This window comes from Ranitomeya imitator, chromosome 5 (assembly GCF_032444005.1).
Source record: "Ranitomeya imitator isolate aRanImi1 chromosome 5, aRanImi1.pri, whole genome shotgun sequence".
Lineage (NCBI taxonomy): Eukaryota > Metazoa > Chordata > Amphibia > Anura > Dendrobatidae > Ranitomeya > Ranitomeya imitator.
In genome coordinates this window covers 43,833,561-43,854,561 of record NC_091286.1, presented here as the reverse complement: position 1 = coordinate 43,854,561, position 21,001 = coordinate 43,833,561, and the positions used below count along the sequence as shown (strand labels likewise).

General features: G+C 47.6%; 1 protein-coding gene across 1 annotated transcript in view; it reads right to left on the bottom strand.

The window, feature by feature from the left end:
* Positions 1-21,001, bottom strand: part of CAMKMT (calmodulin-lysine N-methyltransferase) — a 553,085-nt gene that overhangs the window by 518,774 nt on the left and 13,310 nt on the right. Inside the window, exons 2-3 of the mRNA XM_069768616.1 lie at positions 14,239-14,414; positions 5,617-5,681 (exon numbers count right to left, since the gene is read on the bottom strand). Of these exons, the coding sequence (XP_069624717.1) occupies positions 5,617-5,681; positions 14,239-14,414 (241 nt within the window). The remainder of the gene's footprint in view (positions 1-5,616; positions 5,682-14,238; positions 14,415-21,001) is intronic.

Here is a 21,001-nt window from a genome sequence, read left to right as displayed (position 1 = left end):
TATATATTTATTTAGTGTGGTGGTTAGTGATGCTTACAAACAAGCAATCCCTGTATGTGTTGCGGCTGTCTAACAGCAGCGGGACATGCAGCCAAGGAGACTAAAAAAAAAAATTGCAGCACTTTTCTCTTGAGCCCCTTTGATATAACATGGGTCTCATATTATAGGTTAAACAAAAAAAATAAATTGAGATTTTTTTTCTATGCATCTCAACAGATCAATCATGCCTCCCCGGTTCCTCCTCGCTGTACTCTCTATGGCAGTAGGACAACTGGCTGCAGCAGGATCCTCCCCCCTCTGCCTTTTTTAAAAGACAAAAGTAATGTAAAAGCCTGACACCTCAGATAAACTCTCAGATGAAAATGCACACATCCTTCTCTGTGAGGGTATGTGCACACGTCAGGATTTCTTGCAGAAATTTTCCTGACAAAAACCGGACATTTCTGCCAGAAATCTGCATGCGTTTTTACCGCGATTTTACCGCGATTTTGACGCGTTTGTGACGCGTTTTTTTCCCAAATGCATAGAATTGCGGGGAAAACGCAGAAAATCCGCAAAAATAATGAACATGCTCATTTTTTTACCGCGATGCGTTTTTTTCGCGGAAAAAAAACGCATCCATGTGCACAAAACATGCAGAATGCATGCTAATTGATAGAATGCATAATGTATGCGTTTTTAATGAGTTTTTATAGCGTTTTTAGCGCGAAAAAATGCGAAAAAACCTGTACGTGTGCACATAGCCTGACAGACAGAAAATACTAGAAATCCTGTACAGAATACAATAGTTAAAATTCCTTTCAAAAAAGGGAATTCATGCATTTCTTCTTGATCTCCTGTGATCTAATAAGGTGTCTTGCAAATGAATCTGAGAAATATGTAAAGAATTATTTTCTATATATTGTATCAGAAAAAAAAAAGTTCAACACCTCCTCCTCACTGTCCTCTCTGTGGCAGTAGTACAACCAGCTGCAGCAGGATCCTCCCCCCACTGGCTTATCTAAGTAATAGAACAAAAACATTGTCACCTCTGATAAAATTACCCCATCAGTCATTCATCAGATGAAAATGTTACGAGACAAATCCACATTTTTTTTATGACGGCACATATTTTTTATGATGGCACACATCTTGCACGGCGGCTTCTCTGTGAGCAGTGTTGCGTCTAATAGAAAATACTTGTGCTAATGGCCATGCGTTGACAAACACATTTGTTAGATATGATTACGTAGGAGAAAAATCTAAGTAAGTTACTAAATCTAAAGTAATCTACTTTACATTATAAGATATATGGAGGTCCACTATGGGTCCACACCCGGGATCAGGTGCCTTAATACTGATCTACAGAAGAAAAAAAAATGTAATGTACTTGTTTGCTTGGGTCTTTAAACATTATTTAGAGATAATTTTTAGCTTTTTTTTTTATTATTCTCTAGTCTCTATATATACAAAGATCCTTATGATTTCATAATATACAGTAGGGCTCTATTACATGAAATTCTGCGTTTTTTACAGTTATGTAGCAAAAAAAAAAAAAAAAAAAAATTAGACAAAGAGGTTAAAACAGCAGTCTAAATAGCTGCAAAAAAACAGGACAATGAAAAGCTGAATTTGCTGTATAACGCCGCCCGGCCTTACCTCACCGCTCTCATACATGCCATAGTGACAAGTGCTGTGGCTGCAGCTCCCTCTGCTGCCTTCTGCCCCATCACGCAGGTAAGACTTCAGTGACAGCCACACGCAGGGATACACAGTCATATGGGTGGCGTGGTGGTGTGTAACATCGGCCACTGCTCCGTTTTTTGGCATCCGTGTAATTCCCGAAAAATCATCAAGATAAATCCCATCCCATGGGAGAGGTAATAACTTCTAAAGCGGGAAATAACCCTTTAACTAAAAACAGATTTGTCACCAAATTTTACACTAAAAAATGAATACGTTATTCAAAAGATCATCTAGACCTGATGAAGCTGATGTACTTACTTAGAAAAAATATATATCCGTGGCAGAATTGTTGTATATTCCTAAATATTAAAATTGGCTACCGTAAGACTCATACAATGTTAATTTTCATAGTTAAAAACGGCTTATACAGCCATTTTGACATGGATAATTCACAGTAAGTACACCAACCTCATCAGGTCTATTTAATAACATATGTTGCTTTTATTGTGAAATTTGGTGGCAGATCTGTTTGAAAGCTACTCATCATTGGTCTGATCACTCCTTACTAACTGAAACGCTTCTCCAAATTATATGTTGTATTTCCTCCTGTGTAGTTGCACCAATATGTAGCTAAGACTTTAAAGAGGTGATCTGTCTTATAAGACTTTGTTAAAAGAGTTCAGCCGAGAAAAGCCACAAAGTATTTCTGGGAAACCTTGCACAAACTGTAGTGTGAATTAAACAGCTTCTCCTTGAACAATAAGGCTGCAGATGGACGAAGAATACCGTAATTATCTCTCTAGTTAGTAAGTGGAGCTCTGCCTGTCAAAAGCAGGAAATGGGTTGTGCCGGTCCAGTAACAGGCATTTATTTCATGTTACTTTCCGACTGGTTGATACAACATGAAGAGTAGAAAAAGGACATGCTGTGCAGGTGGAAGGACAGACAGACTGACATTGTCTGTGGGGAGGGAGTAATGGACCCCCTCATACACATCAGTCGGCTGGACCCGTCAATAGCTGATTTTGATATTGTTGGTTGAATGAGAATTGGCACCTTTAGTTTCCAGAACAATTATGGATTGGCGGCAATGGTCCTGTGAGGCATGCTTAGGATCGAAACCAGGAAGTTATCAACAGATGAGTAGTCAGGACTTTGGAATGAGTCTGGTGTCAATGAAGTCTGGACCAGAGACAGAAATACTACAGGCATAACAATATCCAAAGGTCAAGTCAGAAGTGTATTCAGGAACAGCCAGGATTAATATTACAGGTACTAGTTGTAGGACACAAGGGTCGAGGCAAAAAGTAATCAAGCAACAAGGTCAGGAACACAAACCAGAGCAAAGAAATCAAAATGCACAGAAACAAGAGCACGAGAAGGATAAACCTAAATAACTAGCCACTGAGCATGACACCTGTCTGTGTTTAAAGGGGCTCTATGCAGAAGTGAGTGCAGTGAGACACCCCTTTAAGTAGCAAGCCTTGATGACATCATTAGAAGCAGCCAAGAAGGAAGCATCATGTTGTAGCAGCATGGCGTAACTCAGACCTTCATCAGAAGGATATTCAGATAAAAAATCGTGAAGAAGCGCTGGGTATGAAACCTAAATGGTTTGTACTAATAGATTGCTCGCAGATCATATGGGTTGTTTCCCGCTTCTTACCCAACACTTCTTCCCGATTCTTTTCGTGAACAGCAATCCATGTGATGAAGGTCTGAGCATTAGAACGAAACGTTATCCTCTTTTTTTGTACTCTAATTCTCAGACGTTTATCACATGGATTGCTGCTCACACAAATAATCGGGAAGATGCGCTGGGTAAGAAACGGTTAGCAGCCCAAATTGTGCTCATGGATTGCTCGCAGACCATTTGGGCTGCTACCCGTTTCTTACCCAGCTCTTCTTCCCGATTCTTTGTTTGAATAGCAATCCATGTGGTGAAGGTCTGAGAATTAGAACGAAACGTTATCCTCTTTTTTTGGATTCTATTTCTAACAACGTTTCATTCTAATTCTAGACCTTCATCAGACGGATTACTATTCAGACAAAGAATTGGGAAGAAGCGCTGGGTAAGAAATAAGTAGCAGACCAAAAGATCTGGAGGTGATCTAGTAGTGCAGATCATTTGGGCTGCTACCCGTTTCTTACCCAGCACTTCTTCCCGATTCTTTGGCTGAATAGCAATCTGTCCGATGAAGGTCTCAGTATTAGGCCGAAACGTTGGAATCCAAAAAAAGTGGTTAATGTTTTGGTCTAATACTGAGACCTTCATCAGACGGATTGCTATTCAGACAAAGAATCGGGAAGAAGCGCTGGGTAAGAAACAAGTAGCAGACCAAAAGATCTGGAGGTGATCTAGTAGCGCAGATCATTTGGGCTGCTTCCCGTTTCTTACGCAGCGCTTCTTCCCGATTCTTTATCTGAATAGCAATCTGTCCGATGAAGGTATCAGTATTAGAGCGAAACGTTGGAATCCAAAAAAAGAAGTTAACGTTTCGGTCTAATACCGAGACCTTCATCGGACGGATTGCTATTCAGACAAAGAATCGGGAAGAAGCGCTGGGTTTAATAACGGGTAGCAGCCCAAATGATCTGCTCTACTAGATCACCTCCAGATCTTTTGGTCTGTTACTCGTTTCTTAGCCAATGCTTCTTCCCAATTCTTTGTCTGAATAGTAATCCGTCTGATGAATGTCTGAGAATTATAACGAAACGTTATTATAAATAGAATCCAAAAAAGAGGATAACATTTTGTTCTAATTTTCAGGATTACTATTCAAGGAATCCAAAAGAAGCACTGGGTAAGAAATGGGTAGCAGCCCAAATGATCTCCACTACAAGATTGCCTCCAGATCTTTTGGGCTGCTACCCGTTTCTTACCCAGCACTTCTTCATGATTCTTTGTCTGAATAGCAATCTGTCCGATGAAGGTCTCAGTATTAGACTGAAACGTTTGAATCTAAAAAAAGAAGTTAACGTTTCGGTCTAATACTGAGACCTTCATCGGACGGATTGCTATTCAGACAAAAAATCGGGAAGAAGCGCTGGGTAAGAAATGGGTAGCAGCCCAAATGATCTCCACTACAAGATTGCCTCCAGATCTTTTGGGCTGCTACTCGTTTCTTATCCAGTGCTTCTTCCTGATTCTTTGTGTGAGTAGCAATCCGTTCGATGAAGGTCTCAGTATTAGACCGAAACGTTGACCTCTTTATATGGATTCCATTTCTACTAAAGCATGATCTTCTTTTATGAACACTCGAGAGTGCCGAAACCTTTTTGCCGATCAGTATGTTCTCTAGAGCTAGCTGCGCTTCAAATTATCGAGTGCTACATAACAAACACATTCCAGATCGGAATTCTGGGCAAGAAAACATACGGTCAGCACTTCTACCGCTCGGCAGATCTCCCTTCAGCTATTGTTTTTGCCACATCACCCTCGCAGATTTCTCCTGTCATCGTCAACTTTTTTCTCCTTTTTTTTTTTTTTTACTCGAAGCGAAGAATTCCCCCAGTTTGGAGAATCGCGGGTATAATGTAGACATATTTATACAAAGCTTAGCACATCTGCCTGTTATTTGACCTCCGAGATAAATATGCCATTCATAAAGCTTCTTTTTTTTTTTTGCCCGCGGCCATACAAACTGTTAGCGCATATTCAGTTAGCAGGCTTTAGCTTCTCATTCCAGCAGGCTTTCCTGCGCCCTAATCTATGTGAATGTACCAGCTGCCTCACATTCATGCTTGCAAAACCTGTCAAAACGTATGCAGATCATTCATAATAGAAGAAACCCCAGCGTGAATTATACAGAACCGCCGCGACGTAGGAATCGGAAAACAATTGGGCATCAAGAAATTATCACAATAAAATCGCACAACTTTTGTCATGTAAATCTGCCCGACGAGAAAACAATGCTGAGGATTTCCAGCGACAATGGGAATAGGACTTACACACGTTTCCAGTGTTGTCAAAACTCGTCAGGATGTCAGAAACATTTAAAGCTCCGCGGTTTTGCCTGAAATAATAGATCGGTTCACAATTAATATTAATTTTAGGTACATTCAAACACTTATATTTGAAAAACCCTCAAATCTTCCCCCCAAATAAAAGAAAAAATAATCACATTCTGTCCTTGTCTTTGTCAGTCCCACTACCCGATAATGTGCCATTAATAATAATACTCAGTAACATACCCTAGGCTCCGGTTAGACCAGCAATACCTGGTCAGTGGCGGTCCAACTCCCAGCATTCCTGTCCCTACGTTGTTCAGCAGGCGCCGCTACATACCTGTAGTTTTTGTAGTGGCTATGCCTGGTGCTGCAGTTCAGAAATCAGAAATAAGCTGCAATGCCAGGTTTGGCCACTACAAAACCTACGGCGCTGTTCCCAAACAAAGAAGAGCCGCTAGGCAGCAGTTGGACCGCCGCCGATCCTACACTGATTTTTTACAATAGAGTTTCTATATTCTAAACATGGAAAACCCCTGTAAGTACTAGTGGAAGTTAGTAATTGCTTCAAAAGTACTGCAAATGGGAAAATTCAACCAAGGACGGGTCAGACTTGCCTGCGAGACAGAAGGTCTTGGTTAGAAACTCTCTACATGGGGATGTGGCGTTGTGTGAGACAACCCTCAACCTTGTCTTCGGCAGCGCACAACTTCCTTCCCGTGGGGCAGTTCTGGCCAGCGGCGTTGTCACACCGGAGGCCTCAACTGTGCCCGAGCAGCATAGGAGCGCCAGGGTGCAGAAGCTAGCCAAATCCATCCGCCTACAAGCTCCTTGCCTAGGAGACGAGACATCTCTATAAACATCTTCCCCTTTCCCGCGCTTCCTGGTACAACCTTAGGCCTATCGTCAACAGCCCCAAAAATCTGCTTAGCAACTACTGGCTGCACGGTGACCAGAAACCGACCGGAATTGGCCGAATTGGACATTTTTCAGCTGTTTCCAGTATGTCGAAGACAGGACCGGGACGCAGAGATCAGCACCAGTCGGGTCAAAACCTGAACGGGATCTACGAGGGTGCGTAATATTTAAGGAAAAATGGTTCCATTTAAAGAAGAAGCAGCAGGTGAGACCTCCAACGCATCAGGCATTTATGGCACATTTTTAGGAATACCCCTTTAAAAAGCAAAAAAACAGAAAGTTGCTTAAAAAAAAAAAAGAATTGGAGAATCATACAGAAGAAAATAAAAAGTTTTGGCCGGAAAAAAAAAATAAATAAATGCGACTTTATAGAGGGCAAAAAATATTTTTTTGTTTTTGATTTTTTTACTTCCCCATTGGTTGCCAACTGTGACCTACTGTACGGCAAACTGGAAACACTTTTGCCTTCCGTTGGAAAATCCTTATAGGGAATCCGTCGACAAGTTTTTGCTATGTAATGCGAGAGCAGTATAACATAGAGGCAGAGTGCCTGATTCTAGCAATGTGTCACTTACTGTGCTGCGTTTTGCCGTTTCAATACAAATCAGTGTTTTATCATCAGCAGATTATCAAGACGGGACTAGACGTCTCGTGCCTACTGGTCCAACCCCCCCCCCCCCCACCACTGATTGGCAGATTTCTGCCAATAAACTGTGCACACAGAAAGCTGCCAATCAGTGCTGTGGGCGGGGTTATACAGGGATGAGCATTCCGAGCTCTGCTAGATCTGGAGCAGAGAAAACTGTGATTCTATCGCAACTGTTGCACCCAGTAAACTAAATAATACATCGCCGGAATCAAGGTCTCTGCCCCTACAACATGCTACTGTCAGATTACATAGTAAAAACCTGATAACAGATTTCTTTTAATTGACCCACATTCACCTCTCCATTGTCAAGAGCAAATACAACTATCTAACAAAGTCCTCGCACAACAGCACTAAGCCCAAGTCACTTTTCAGATTGCTTTTTCCACCAGGACTCGAATCACCTGGTAAACAGCAATCTCCGGCGGGCACGTTGCTCTCCCCCGAGAAGCTTAAGGTCTTAAGTTTATTTGTGGCCTCTCTATGCCTCCTTACCAATCAAGCAGAGAGTTTTAGCGATCTGGGAATTATTTCAATACATCCTCAAATCTCAATGCATTCCGAAATCACCAGCACAAAAAAAAAAAAAATAAAATCTGGGCTAATCTTGGTGTCACTTGGAAAGAGCAGACGGGCTTAGCAATGTGAGGAGGAGAGGGTTTAGGCGGAATTATCACGTTTAGCCACTAGAGGGGGGAGAACCGGATTTTTTACACGTGTGAAACGCACAAAACTGGGGCGGAATTACTCATTTTGTATTTAACGTCTCGTTTTTGGCGAAAGCAAAGAACCGAGGAGAGTTCCGTTACAGCGTGACATTTTCTTTCAGGCGATTTTATTGCAATAATGTAAATATTGCAAAAAAAAATGCATTGTATAAGGCTTTAAAGGGGCGTGTACCTTTAAAAAAAAAAAACAGGAATCCAGAAGCTTTTATAAAAATAACAGAAAAGGCAGGTAGTCACCCTCCCAAGGTCCAGTGCTGGCCCTCTCTCTTTCCAGCTCCTCCATCGACTGCAGCGCTCATCACGCTGCAGCCAATCACTCAGATCAGCGGCTCATGCAGTGTAGATCAGCAGAGCCGCTAAGCTCAGTGATTGGCTGCAGCGTGATGGGCACTGTAGCCGTCACGTCACCGATGCAGCCAGGAGGAGCAGAAGAAAGTCACCGATAGACCGGGGGTAGGCGCGTACCTTCTGTGCTTTTTTTTAAATTTTGTACGTTTGGGGCCGAGTAGAAAAATCTGGGTTGTTGATCTTTTTTTGGTGGAAAAAAAAATCTTACGTAAATGCATGTATTTTGGGCTTAAAATGATTTTTGGCATTGGGCTGCATTAAAAACGTTAACCCCCTTTGCCTTCTATAGCTAGTGTTTCGCAGGCTGCAGAAAGAGTTAACTGAGAGCTCATCAGTGAGCTCATTAGGAGTGTTTGTGACTTTGATCTGTCCTGCCAGCTGATTTATAACCATGGATCACATCAAAATGTTATTTGCAGGGATCCTAAAACCCCATAAAAGCCAAAACGGTGCAAAATTTTTAATGAAACCAAATTGCAAAAATGATTTTTCGTGTTTTATGAAGTCGGGGGTGTCACAAAATTTGCAGAAATATATATATATTTTTTTTACAGACAAGTCCCTGAGCGGTTTGTTCTCCGACCTAGCACATATCCACTCGGGGGCACAGAATATGAAAATGTTCTGCTATCGGTTAAGAACCATTGGTCACTGAGCCGCAGCATCTGCTGCTTTTAATATAATCACTTCCTATTGAAAAGAAGGAGCCGCGCACATCGCAGACATATGTATTATTGACATCCTAATGTGTACGATGTCAAAGGAGACATTGTGTGCATTATACTGTCATAGGCAGCGCGGCTCCGACCGCAGGAAATGATCCGATTCTCCCGGCATATACATCTGTTACCATGGCGACGGCTGAATGCGTCCCCCATGTGATGCACTTAACCCAGGACTCATCTTTGGAGTGTAATAAATGGTCTCAGGGTCGTGGAAAAAGAAAGGTTTCAATGCAGGAATAGATTTCAGGAGAAATTTAAAGAAAAGAAAATTATCTTAGGTCATATTCTTGGCACCGCAACTTCAGAAAAGAAATCGGTACAATGCGATGCGCGATGTTCTCAGTAAAAATAATAACACTCCAAAAAATTCATGGCTATTTTTTAGGTCACAAAATTGAGGCTTTTATTTGAATTATTACAGTCTGGCCTGAGAAATACGACCCCGGATGTATAATAGCCGACCCCTCTCCCCCAGTGTATAACAGCCGACCCCTCTCCCCCAGTGTATAACAGCCGGCCCCTCACCCCCCAGTGTATAACAGCCGAACCCTCTCCCCCCCAGTGTATAACATCCAGCCCCTTACTCCAGTGTATAACATCCGGCCCCTGTCCCCTCAGTGTATAACAGCCGAACCCTCGCCCCCCCAGTGTATAATAGCCGACCCCTCACCCCCCAGTGTATAACAGCTGAACCCTCTCCCCCCCAGTGTATAACATCCAGCCCCTTACCCCAGTGTATAACATCCAGCCCCTGTCCCCTCAGTGTATAACAGCCGAACCCTCGCCCCCCAGTGTATAATAGCCGACCCCTCTCCCCCAGTGTATAACAGCCGGCCCCTCACCCCCCAGTGTATAACAGCCGAACCCTCTCCCCCCAGTGTATAACAGCTGGCCCCTGTCCCCTCAGTGTATAACAGCCGGCCCCTCACCCCCCAGTGTATAACAGCCGAACCCTCTCCCCCCAGTGTATAACAGCCGGTCCCTCTCCCCTCAGTGTATAACAGCCGGCCCCTGTCCCCTCAGTGTATAACAGCCGAACCCTCTCCCCTCAGTGTATAACAGCCGGCCCCTGTCCCCTCAGTATATAACAGCCGGCCCCTCACCCCCCAGTGTATAACAGCCGAACCCTCTCCCCCAGTGTATAACAGCCGGTCCCTCTCCCCTCAGTGTATAACAGCCGGCCCTTGTCCCCTCAGTGTATAACAGCCGAACCCTCGCCCCCCAGTGTATAATAGCCGACCCCTCTCCCCCAGTGTATAACAGCCGGCCCCTCACCCCCCAGTGTATAACAGCCGAACCCTCTCCCCCCAGTGTATAACAGCTGGCCCCTGTCCCCTCAGTGTATAACAGCCGGCCCCTGTCCCCTCAGTGTATAACAGCCGAACCCTCGCTCCCCAGTGTATAACAGCCGGCCCCTGTCCCCTCAGTGTATAACAGCCGAACCCTCGCCCCCCAGTGTATAACAGCCGGCCCCTCGCCCCTCAGTGTATAACAGCTGGCCCCTGTCCCCCCAGTGTATAACAGCCGGTCCCTCTCCCCCCAGTGTATAACAGCCGGCCCCTGTCCCCTCAGTGTATAACAGCCGAACCCTCGCCCTCCAGTGTATAACAGCCGAACCCTCGCCCCCCAGTGTATAACAGCTGGCCCCTGTCCCCCCAGTGTATAACAGCCGGTCCCTCTCCCCCCAGTGTATAACAGCCGGCCCCTGTCCCCTCAGTGTATAACAGCCGGCCCCTCACCCCCCAGTGTATAACAGCCGAACCCTCTCCCCCCAGTGTATAACAGCTGGCCCCTGTCCCCTCAGTGTATAACAGCCGGCCCCTCACCCCCCAGTGTATAACAGCCGAACCCTCGCCCCCCAGTGTATAACAGCTGGCCCCTGTCCCCCCAGTGTATAACAGCCGAACCCTCTCCCCCCAGTGTATAACAGCCGGCCCCTGTCCCCTCAGTGTATAACAGCCGGCCCCTCACCCCCCAGTGTATAACAGGCGGACCCTCGCCCCCCAGTGTATAACAGCTGGCCCCTGTCCCCTCAGTGTATAACAGCCAGCCCCTCACCCCCCAGTGTATAACATCCTGTCCCTTGCCCCCCAGTGTATAACAGCCGGCCCCTGTCCCCTCAGTGTATAACAGCCGTTCCCTCGTCCCCCAGTGTATAACAGCTGGCCCATCGCCCCCCAGTGTATAACAGCCAGCCTTTCTCCTCCAGTGTATAACATCCGGTCCCTTGCCCCCCAGTGTATAACAGCTAGCCCCTGTCCCCTCAGTGTATAACAGCCAGCCCCTCACCCCCCAGTGTATAACAGCCGGTCCCTCGTCCCCAGGTGTATAACAGCCGGCCCATCGCCCCCCCTAGTGTATAACAGCCAACCCTTCTCCTCCAGTGTATAACAGCCGGCCCCTCGCCACCGATGTATAAGAGCCGGCCTCTCGTCCCTAGTGTATAACAGCCAACCACTCGCCCCCGGTGTATAACAGTCGGTCCCTCGCCCCCCAGTGTTTAACAGCTGGCCCCTCTCCCCTAGTGTATAACAGCCGGTCCTTTGCCCCCCAGTGTATAACAGCTGGCCCATCGCCCCTTAGTGTATAACATCCGATCCCTCGTCCCCTCGTGTATAACAGCCAGCCCATCGCCCCAATGTTTAACAGCCGGCCCAACATCCCCGGTGTATAAGAGCCGGCACCTCGCCCCTAGTGTATAACAGCCGGCCCCTCGCCCCCGGTGTATAACAGCCGGCCCTTCGCCCCCAGTATATAACAGCCGGCCCCTCGCCACCGGTGTATAAGAGCCGGCCTCTCGTCTCTAGTGTATAACAGCCGGCTCCTCGCCCCCGATGTATAACAGCCGGTCCCTTGCCCCCCCGTGTTTAACAGCTGGCCCATCGCCCCCCCCCCCAGTGTATAACAGCCAGCCCTTCTCCTCCAGTGTATAACAGCCGGCCCCTCGCCACCGGTGTATAAGAGCTGGCCCCCGATGTATAACAGCCGGCCCTTCTCCTCCAGTGTATAACAGCCGGCCCCTCGCCCACGGGATATAACATCTGGCCCCTTGTATTCACTGTATAACATAAGCCCCTCAGCCCAATGTATAACAGCCGACCCGTCATCCCCGGTGTATAAGAGCCGGCACCTCGCCCCTAGTGTATAACAGCCGGCCCCTCGCCCCCGGTGTATAATAGCCGGCCCTTCTCCTCCAGTGTATAAGAGCCAGCCCCTCGCCCCCAGTGTATAACAGCCGGCCCCTCGCCACCGGTGTATAAGAGCCGGCCCTCGCCCCTAGTGTATAACAGCGGGCCACTCACCCCCCGGTGTATAACAGCCGGCCCCTCGCCACCGGTGTATAAGAGCCGGTCCCTCGCCCCCCCAGTGTTTAACAGCTGGCCCCTCTCCCCCAGTGTATAACAGCCGGTCCCTTGCCCCCCAGTGTATAACAGCTGGCCCATCGCCCCCTAGTGTATAACATCCGGTCCCTCGTCCCCCCGTGCATAACAGCCAGCCCATCGCCCCCAAGTGTATAACAGCCAGCCCTTCTCCTCCAGTGTATAACAGCCGGCCCCTCTCCTCCAGTGTATAACTGCCTGCCCCTCGCCCACGGTATATAACATATGGCCCCTTGTCCCCACTGTATAACATCCGGCCCCTCACCCCAATGTTTAACAGCCGGCCCAACATCCCCGGTGTATAAGAGCCGGCACCTCACCCCTAGTGTATAACAGCCGGCCCCTCGCCCCTACTGTATAACAGCCGGCCACTCACCCCCGGTATATAACGGCCGGCCCCTCGCCCCTAGTGTATAACAGCCGGCCACTCGCCCTCCCGGTGTATAACAGCTGGCCCCTTGCCACCGGTGTATAACAGCTGGCCTCTCGCCCCCTATGTATAACAGCCGGACCCTCATTCTGGGTGTATAACTGCCGGTTCCTCGCCACCAGTGTATAAGAGCCGGCACCTCACCCCTAGTGTATAACAGCCGGCCCCTCGCCCCTACTGTATAACAGCCGGCCACTCACCCCCGGTATATAACGGCCGGCCCCTCGCCACCGGTGTATAAGAGCCGGCCCCTCGCCCCTAGTATATAACAGCCGGCCACTCGCCCTCCCGGTGTATAACAGCTGGCCCCTTGCCACCGGTGTATAACAGCTGGCCTCTCGCCCCCTATGTATAACAGCCGGACCCTCATTCTGGGTGTATAACTGCCGGTTCCTCGCCACCAGTGTATAAGAGCCGGCCCCTCAGCCCCCGATGTATAACAGCCGGCCCCTAGCCACCGGTGTATAAGAGACGGCCCCACGCCCCCAGAGTTTAACAGCTGGCCCCTTGCCCACGGTATATAACAGCCGGCCCCTTGCCCCCGATGTATAAGAGCAGGACCCTCGCCACCGGTGTATAACAGCTGGACCCTCGCCACCGGTGTATAACCTCCGGCCCCCTCACCATGACATATGACAAAATGCCTTCGAGTAAAGAGCTCCCTGATACCAGCGCCGTTCTGTAATAGGAGTCACCGATCAGGTCACGACATTTCTTCTCTCCTAAATCTTCCCCGTCACCTGTGAGTGATATTATTGAGAAGTTTAAAGAACAGCAGCAACTCAGCCATGAGGTGAAGACCCAGTAACATTACAAAGTGGGGGGCCGAGTGCCGAGAAGCAGAGGGCAGAAAAGTCACCAACGCCCTGCTGACTCCATAACTGCAGAGTGCAGACCTCCTCTGGTATTGTCATCAGCACAAACACTGCCCCACCCCCGGGGGCTTCATGGCCAAGGAGCTGCATGCAGCCTTACATCACCAAGCACAATGCTAGGTGTTGCATGGAGTGGTGTAAAGCCGCCACCACTGGACTCTGGAGGAAACATGTTCTGTGTAGTGACGGATCACACTTCTCTATCTGGCATCTGATGGTGGAGTCTGGGTTTGGTGAATGCCGGGAGAACGTTACCTGCCTTATTGCACTGTTCCAACTGGAAGGTTTGATGGAGGAGGGATAATACTATGGGGTTGCGTATTAAGGGCCGTCCGAGGTCCCCCTTTTCCCGGCTGAATTAAAATCTTAATATAATAATTCAAAGTTCGCTTGTTTTTTAGGTCGTTTTTATGTCAGCAAATTCCATTTAAACTAGTGATTTTTCTAGCACCGACAGTCACTGGGGTCAGTATGGAAGCCACCTAACAGATGTCATGTCATGGTGTAACAGACAGCTTAAAAAAATAAAATCAGACAAAAAAAAATCACCATGAAAGAAAAGAAAATTCTCGTACCTCAAACATATACTGTGCTCAGGATAGAAGATGCTGGTGTATTTCATCCAGGAACGCTCGTCTTCTTCCTTCTCCTCCTTTGATAATTCCGTTATGGAAAAAAGTTGGAATGAATTAAATCTTCTTACGGACGCTGGGTGAAGATTCTCTTCGTCAGGACATTTCCTTCTTAGGGCCTAGAATCCAAATATACCATGTCAATTAGTAAACGGCAATGTATAGAACTCTCAATGTATAGAGAGAAAGAAGACTTGAATTCTAGCACCACTTACTGGAAGTAGCAGTCCTGAAAGTCCCATATCGAGCCTTTAAAGAACCGTGTCACATGACTTAGGAGAAAAGTCAAACTGGAATCTCAGTTTTCAGACTCATGTTTCAGTTTGTTGCCCCTCCTCAGTGCAAAGCATAAGATCTGATTTAGGCTGGTTTCACATTTGCGTTTAAAAATGCAGCGTTTTAAACGCAAACGCATGTGGTGAAAAAAACGCATGTAAACGCGTTAAAACGCCGCGTTTTTTAGACGCATGCGTTTTTGCATGTTTTAATACAAACGCGGCGTTTTGACGTGTTTACATGCGTTTTTCCTGCGTTTGCGTTTTTAAAACGCATGATGAGAAGTGTCTGACAGCTGCCAATCATCAAAATCAACAAGAAAACCCACTTTAAACAGAAAAGCTAGGGTTAGGGTTAGGATCCCTAGTAACACTAGGGATCCTAAAGGCCCCTTCACATTTAGCGACGCTGCAGCGATACCGACAACGATCCGGATCGCTGCAGCGTCGCTGTTTGGTCGCTGGAGAGCTGTCACACAGACCGCTCTCCAGCGACCAACGATGCCGGTAACCAGGGTAAACATCGGGTAACTAAGCGCAGGGCCGCGCTTAGTAACCCGATGTTTACCCTGGTTACCATGCTAAAAGTTAAAAAAAACAAACACTAGATACTTACCTACAGCTGTCTGTCCTCCAGCGCTGCGCTCTGCTTCTCTGCTCTCCTCCTGTACTGTCTGGGAGCCGGAAAGCAGAGCGGTGACGTCACCGCTCTGCTTTCCGGCTCACAGCCAGTACAGGAGGAGAGCAGAGCACAGCGCTGGAGGACAGACAGCGGTAGGTAAGTATCTAGTGTTTGTTTTTTTTTTACTTTTAGCATGGTAACCAGGGTAAACATCGGGTTACTAAGTGCGGCCCTGCGCTTAGTTACCCGATGTTTACCCTGGTTACCAGTGAAGACATCGCTGGATCGGTGTCACACACGCCGATCCAGCGATGTCAGCAGGAGTCCAGCGACGAAATAAAGTTCTGGACTTTATTCAGCGACCAACGATCTCCCAGCAGGGGCCTGATCGTTGGTCGCTGTCACACAGAACGATTTCATTAACGATATCGTTGCTACGTCACAAATAGCAACGATATCGTTAACAATATCGTTATGTGTGAAGGTACCTTTACCCTAACCTTAACCCTATCCCTAACCCTAAGGGATCCTAACCCTAAGGGATCCTAACCCTAACCCTAAGGGATCCTAACCCTAACCCTAAGGGATCCTAACCATAACCCTAAGGGATCCTAACCATAACCCTAAGGGATCCTAACCCTAGCCCTAACCCTAAGGGATCCTAACCCTAACCCTTAGGGTTAGGGTTAGGATCCCTTAGGGTTAGGGTTTGGGGTTGGCTCATTAGTGTGTATTCTTGTGTTTTTCTATTAAAACGCAGGCAAACGCATGTGCTTAAAAACGCATGCGTTTACATAGAGAGCAATAGGTTTGTGACGCTGTAAGAATCTGGCTGCACTCGGATGTCACCCGAGTGCAGTCCGATTAGAGCATGTATATTCAAACGGAGAGTGGACCCACTGGACCGTGATGACGAACCCCTCTCGGACGAGCTGACCAGGTGGACCGCCCCCTATACAGGGAGAGTTAGGGGCAGGCCCATGAGGGACTATCGCCACGGAAGCTGGAGGGTCGACTGAGAACAGATGGGAACACAGCAGGCACAAAGGGAAAGAGGGAACAGAAAGGAAATACTGAGACAAGGGAGAAGATGGGAACGCTACAGAGGCACGGAGACTGGCAGGACAATATGGAGAGACCGAGGCTGACGGGAGCAAGGAAAAGATATAGGAGCCGGGCAGGTACTGCAGAGGAAAAGGAACTGAAGGAACAAGACAGGAACACAGGAAACAGGCAGGCACTGCAGAGGGCGGAGGAGACCCAAAGTCAGAGAGCTAGGAACGCTCAGAGACCACAGGTGGCCAGAAGCACTTGTAAACACAAATGAACATCAGGCACAGAGAAGCAGCAGGAAGCAGTTTACATAGCAGCATGGGAGCTACTTCCGGGTTACAGTCCTCCAGGATGACAGAGAGGACAGGAAAGAGCGCCAACAGAGGAATCAGATGTGCGCACGCGCAGAGCTGAATGCGGCGCGCGCGCGCACCCGGCGAGCTGCAGTGGGAAGAGCCGGCGGCAGCAACGGCATGACAGTACCCCCACCTTTACGCCCCTCCTTTTTAAGACTAGAAAGAAACCGGGACAAAATACGAGGAGCCCGAATGTTCTCTCGAGGCTCCCAGGACCTCTCCTCAGGACCAAAACCCTTCCAGTCAACCAAAAACAAAGTTCTCCCTCTGAGTTTTTTCATGGCTAAGATGTCCCTAACCTCAAAGACATCATCCTCGGAAACAGGCGAAGGAGAACAAAGGTTAGAAGAATGAAACTGATTAAAAACTACAGGTTTAAGGAGAGACACATGAAAAGAATTAGAAATACGCAGAGAGGCAGGCAACTTAAGTTTGTAAGAAACGTCATTAATAAGAGACAAAACTTCGAATGGACCGATATAGCGAGGACCCAGCTTATGTGAAGGGATTTTGAGACGGATAAATTTAGAAGAAACCCAAACCTTGTCCCCAGGATGGAATATAGGAGAATCAAGACGTCTTTTGTCCGCATGTCTCTTCATCCTAACTTGAGTCAACTCAAGGGCGGACTTGGTCTCCTGCCAGACCCTGGAGAACTCTCTAGACAGAAGATCAGCCGCTGGTACAGTAGAGACAGGAGGAACCGGAAGAGGAAGACCAGGATGTTGACCGTAGACGATAAAAAATGGAGATTTGTTAGTAGCTTCGCTGGGATGGTTATTGTAAGAAAACTCAGCCCATGGCAGTAAGTCAGACCAATCATTCTGATGAGAATTGGAGAAATGGCGGAGATAAGTTACCAAGGTCTGATTAGTACGTTCCACCTGGCCATTGGACTGTGGATGGTAGGCCGAAGAAAAATCAAGCGAAATGTTCATAGATCTGCAGAGGGATCTCCAGAAGCGGGCGGTGAATTGAACACCTCGGTCAGAAACAATATGTAAAGGAAGACCATGAAGACGAAAAATATGGTGAACAAAAATCTTTGCCAATTCGGGAGCAGAAGGTAAACCTGGGAGAGCGATGAAATGAGCCATCTTGGAGAAACGGTCCATGACCACGAAGATGACGGTGGAACCAGAAGAATGAGGCAGATCAGTGATGAAATCCATAGATAAATGTTGCCACGGAGAGGAAGGTACTGGCAAAGGATGTAGAAGCCCAGAAGGTAGTTGCCTGGGAATCTTATTCTTGGCACAGGGAGGACAAGAGGCGACAAAACTTTGGACATCCTTAGACAACGTTGGCCACCAGTAAAAACGAGAGATCAAACGAAAGGTTTTTTTGAAACCAACATGTCCAGCCAGTTTGGAGGCGTGACCCCAAAGTAAGACACGTCTCCTGTTCCCTTCAGCGACAAAGGTCTTACCCGGAGGCAACGAAGTAAGAGAGACTGGAGCAACTGTGATGACTCTGACAGGATCAATGACGTGTGCAGGCTCGTCCTCCAAATCCACCACCTGGAATGACCTAGACAGAGCGTCGGCTTTGGAGTTTTTATTTCCTGGCAAAAAACGAAGTTCGAAGTCAAACCTGGCGAAAAACAAGGCCCACCTGGCCTGCCGAGGATTAAGTCTTTGCGCAGAACGAATATACACCAGATTCTTGTGATCGCTGTAGATTATAAAACGATGTAAAGCCCCTTCTAAGAGGTACCGCCACTCCTCTAATGCCAACTTGATTGCCAACAGTTCTTTATCACCGATGGAATAATTTTTTTCCGAGGAGGAGAAGATCTTTGAGAAAAAACCACAAGGCACAAGACGACCAGAAGAGGATTTCTGCGAGAGCACAGCTCCAGCTCCAATTGCAGAAGCATCTACTTCAAGGATGAAGGGTTTATTGGCCACTGGACGATGAAGAATAGGAGCTGAGGCAAAGGCTTGCTTGATGGACCGGAAAGCCTCTTCGGCCTCAGACGACCACAGATGAGGATTGGCACCCTTCCGAATCATGGAGGAGATTGGAGCTGAAAGAGAGGAAAAGTGAGGTATAAACTGCCGATAGTAGTTAGCAAATCCAAGAAATCGCTGAATTGCTTTCACTCCAAGAGGACGCGGCCAGTTGAGCACGGCAGAAACTTTTCCCGGATCCATACACAAACCAGCGTCGGAAATGATGAAACCCAAGAAGGGTAGAGATGACTCTTCGAAGACACATTTTTCCAGTTTTGCATACAGCCGATTCTCTCTCAAACGCTGAAGTACTTGCCGTACATCTCTTCTGTGAGTAGACAGATCTGGAGAGAACACAAGGATATCGTCCAAGTACACTACAACACAGGTGTAAAGTAGATCCCGAAAAACATCATTTACGAACTCCTGGAAGACTGCGGGTGCATTGCATAAACCGAAGGGCATAACCAAATATTCATAATGACCATCTCTGGTATTAAACGCAGTCTTCCACTCGTCACCAGAACGGATACGGATCAAATTATAAGCTCCTCTGAGATCCAATTTGGTAAAGATTCGTGCTCCACGCAGACGATCAAAGAGTTCTGGTATGAGAGGAAGTGGGAACTTGTTTTTGATCGTGATGGTGTTGAGACCCCGGTAGTCTATACATGGGCGAAGAGAACCGTCCTTCTTTTTAACGAAGAAGAACCCAGCTCCTGCAGGTGAGGAAGACTTTCGAATGAAGCCTCTGGCCAGATTCTCTTGAATATATTCGGACATGGCTTGCGTCTCGGTAGGAGACAATGGGTAAATACGACCCCTAGGTGGAGTAGAACCAGGAACAAGGTCTATCGGGCAGTCATAAGAACGGTGCGGCGGCAAAATCTCCGCTTCCTTCTTGTTAAAGACGTCCGAGAAAGCGCAATAGGCAGGAGGAATTCCCATGGATTCCGAAGCAGACCAAGAGGAGGACGCAGGCTTGACGGGAAGCAGGCACCTGTTCAGACAAGACTGTCCCCACCGTAGAACATCTCCAGTACGCCAGTCCAGCGTGGGTTCGTGATCTCTCAACCAAGGAAGACCCAAAAGGAAAGAATGAGACAAAGAAGGTAAAACATAAAAGGCCGGTTTCTCACGGTGAAGTGCTCCAATCTGAAGTTCGACTTCCTCCGTAACCAAGTTGACGGTCTCCCGCAAAGGCTGACCATCGACAGAAGCTATTTGTCTAGGAGTCTCCAAGGGTCTAACAGGTATCCCAAGCCTGTTAACAACCTCGAGCTGAACATAGTTCCCAGCCGCTCCTGAATCAACATAAGCCTCCAGAGAAAAGTGATGGGAACTTAAATGAAGAATAACAGACAAAACCAGAGGCGGAGAGGAATCATAACCACCTAGGAAGGCCTCTCTTACCTGTCCTAGGCGGATGCGTTTCCCGACTTCTGAGGACACGCGCGTAAGAGATGAGAGGCACTGCCGCAGTAAAAACAAAGACCTTGTGCGAGTCTCTCTTTGCGGCGTTGCTCAGAAGACTTAAGGCGATCGACCTGCATGGGTTCAGGAGAAGATGAAGAAGCCACCGGGGCTGCTTGAGAAAAGGAAGTCCCTCGAGCAACAGTGGTCTGGCGAAGAGGTCTCCTCTCTCTGGCAAGCTCACGAGTGCGCTCCTGAAAGCGCAGATCAATGCGTATGGCCAAGGAGATAAGATCATCCAAAGAGGTGGGAGTGTCCTGTCCCGCCAACTCATCCTTAATCCGTGAAGACAAACCACGCCAAAACGCTCCAACCAAAGCCTCATTATTCCACCCAAGGTCTGAGGACAGAATCCGGAAACGGATGGCGTACTGGGCTACTGAGAGAGTACCCTGGTAAAGGTTAAAGAGGGACTCAGTGGTAGAGACCAGACGACCAGGTTCATCAAAAACCTTACGGAAGGTATCCAGGAATGGATTGAGTTGGGAGACCAAAGGATCATCACGCTCCCAGAGGGGATTAACCCATGCCAAAGCCTCACCCTCCAAATGGGATACTATAAAAGCAACCTTAGCTCGGTCGGTAGGATAAAGTAGCGGAGACAATTCAAAATGCAACTGGCATTGATTAAGAAAGCCACGGCACGCTTTAGAATCCCCACCATACCGAGGAGGTCTAGCAAGTCGGGGAGAGGGTTGTGGCGCAGAGACAGGAGTGGAACCAGAGGCCACATTCTGGAGGGAGCGAAGCCGATCATTAATGGAGGCCATAAAATTCAAAATATGGGACCGAGTGTCCCGTTGTTGATCTAGCTCCTGCTGAAGGGCAACCAACTGCGGAGCAATACCAGGATCAGAAGGCTGTAAAGCCGCTAGGCGAGACTCCATATTCTTTAAAAATGACATGATCCTAGTCTGGTTTTCACGCAAAAAGAGTAACTCCTTTTGAGTGGCAGAGACTCCAGCGGGGTCC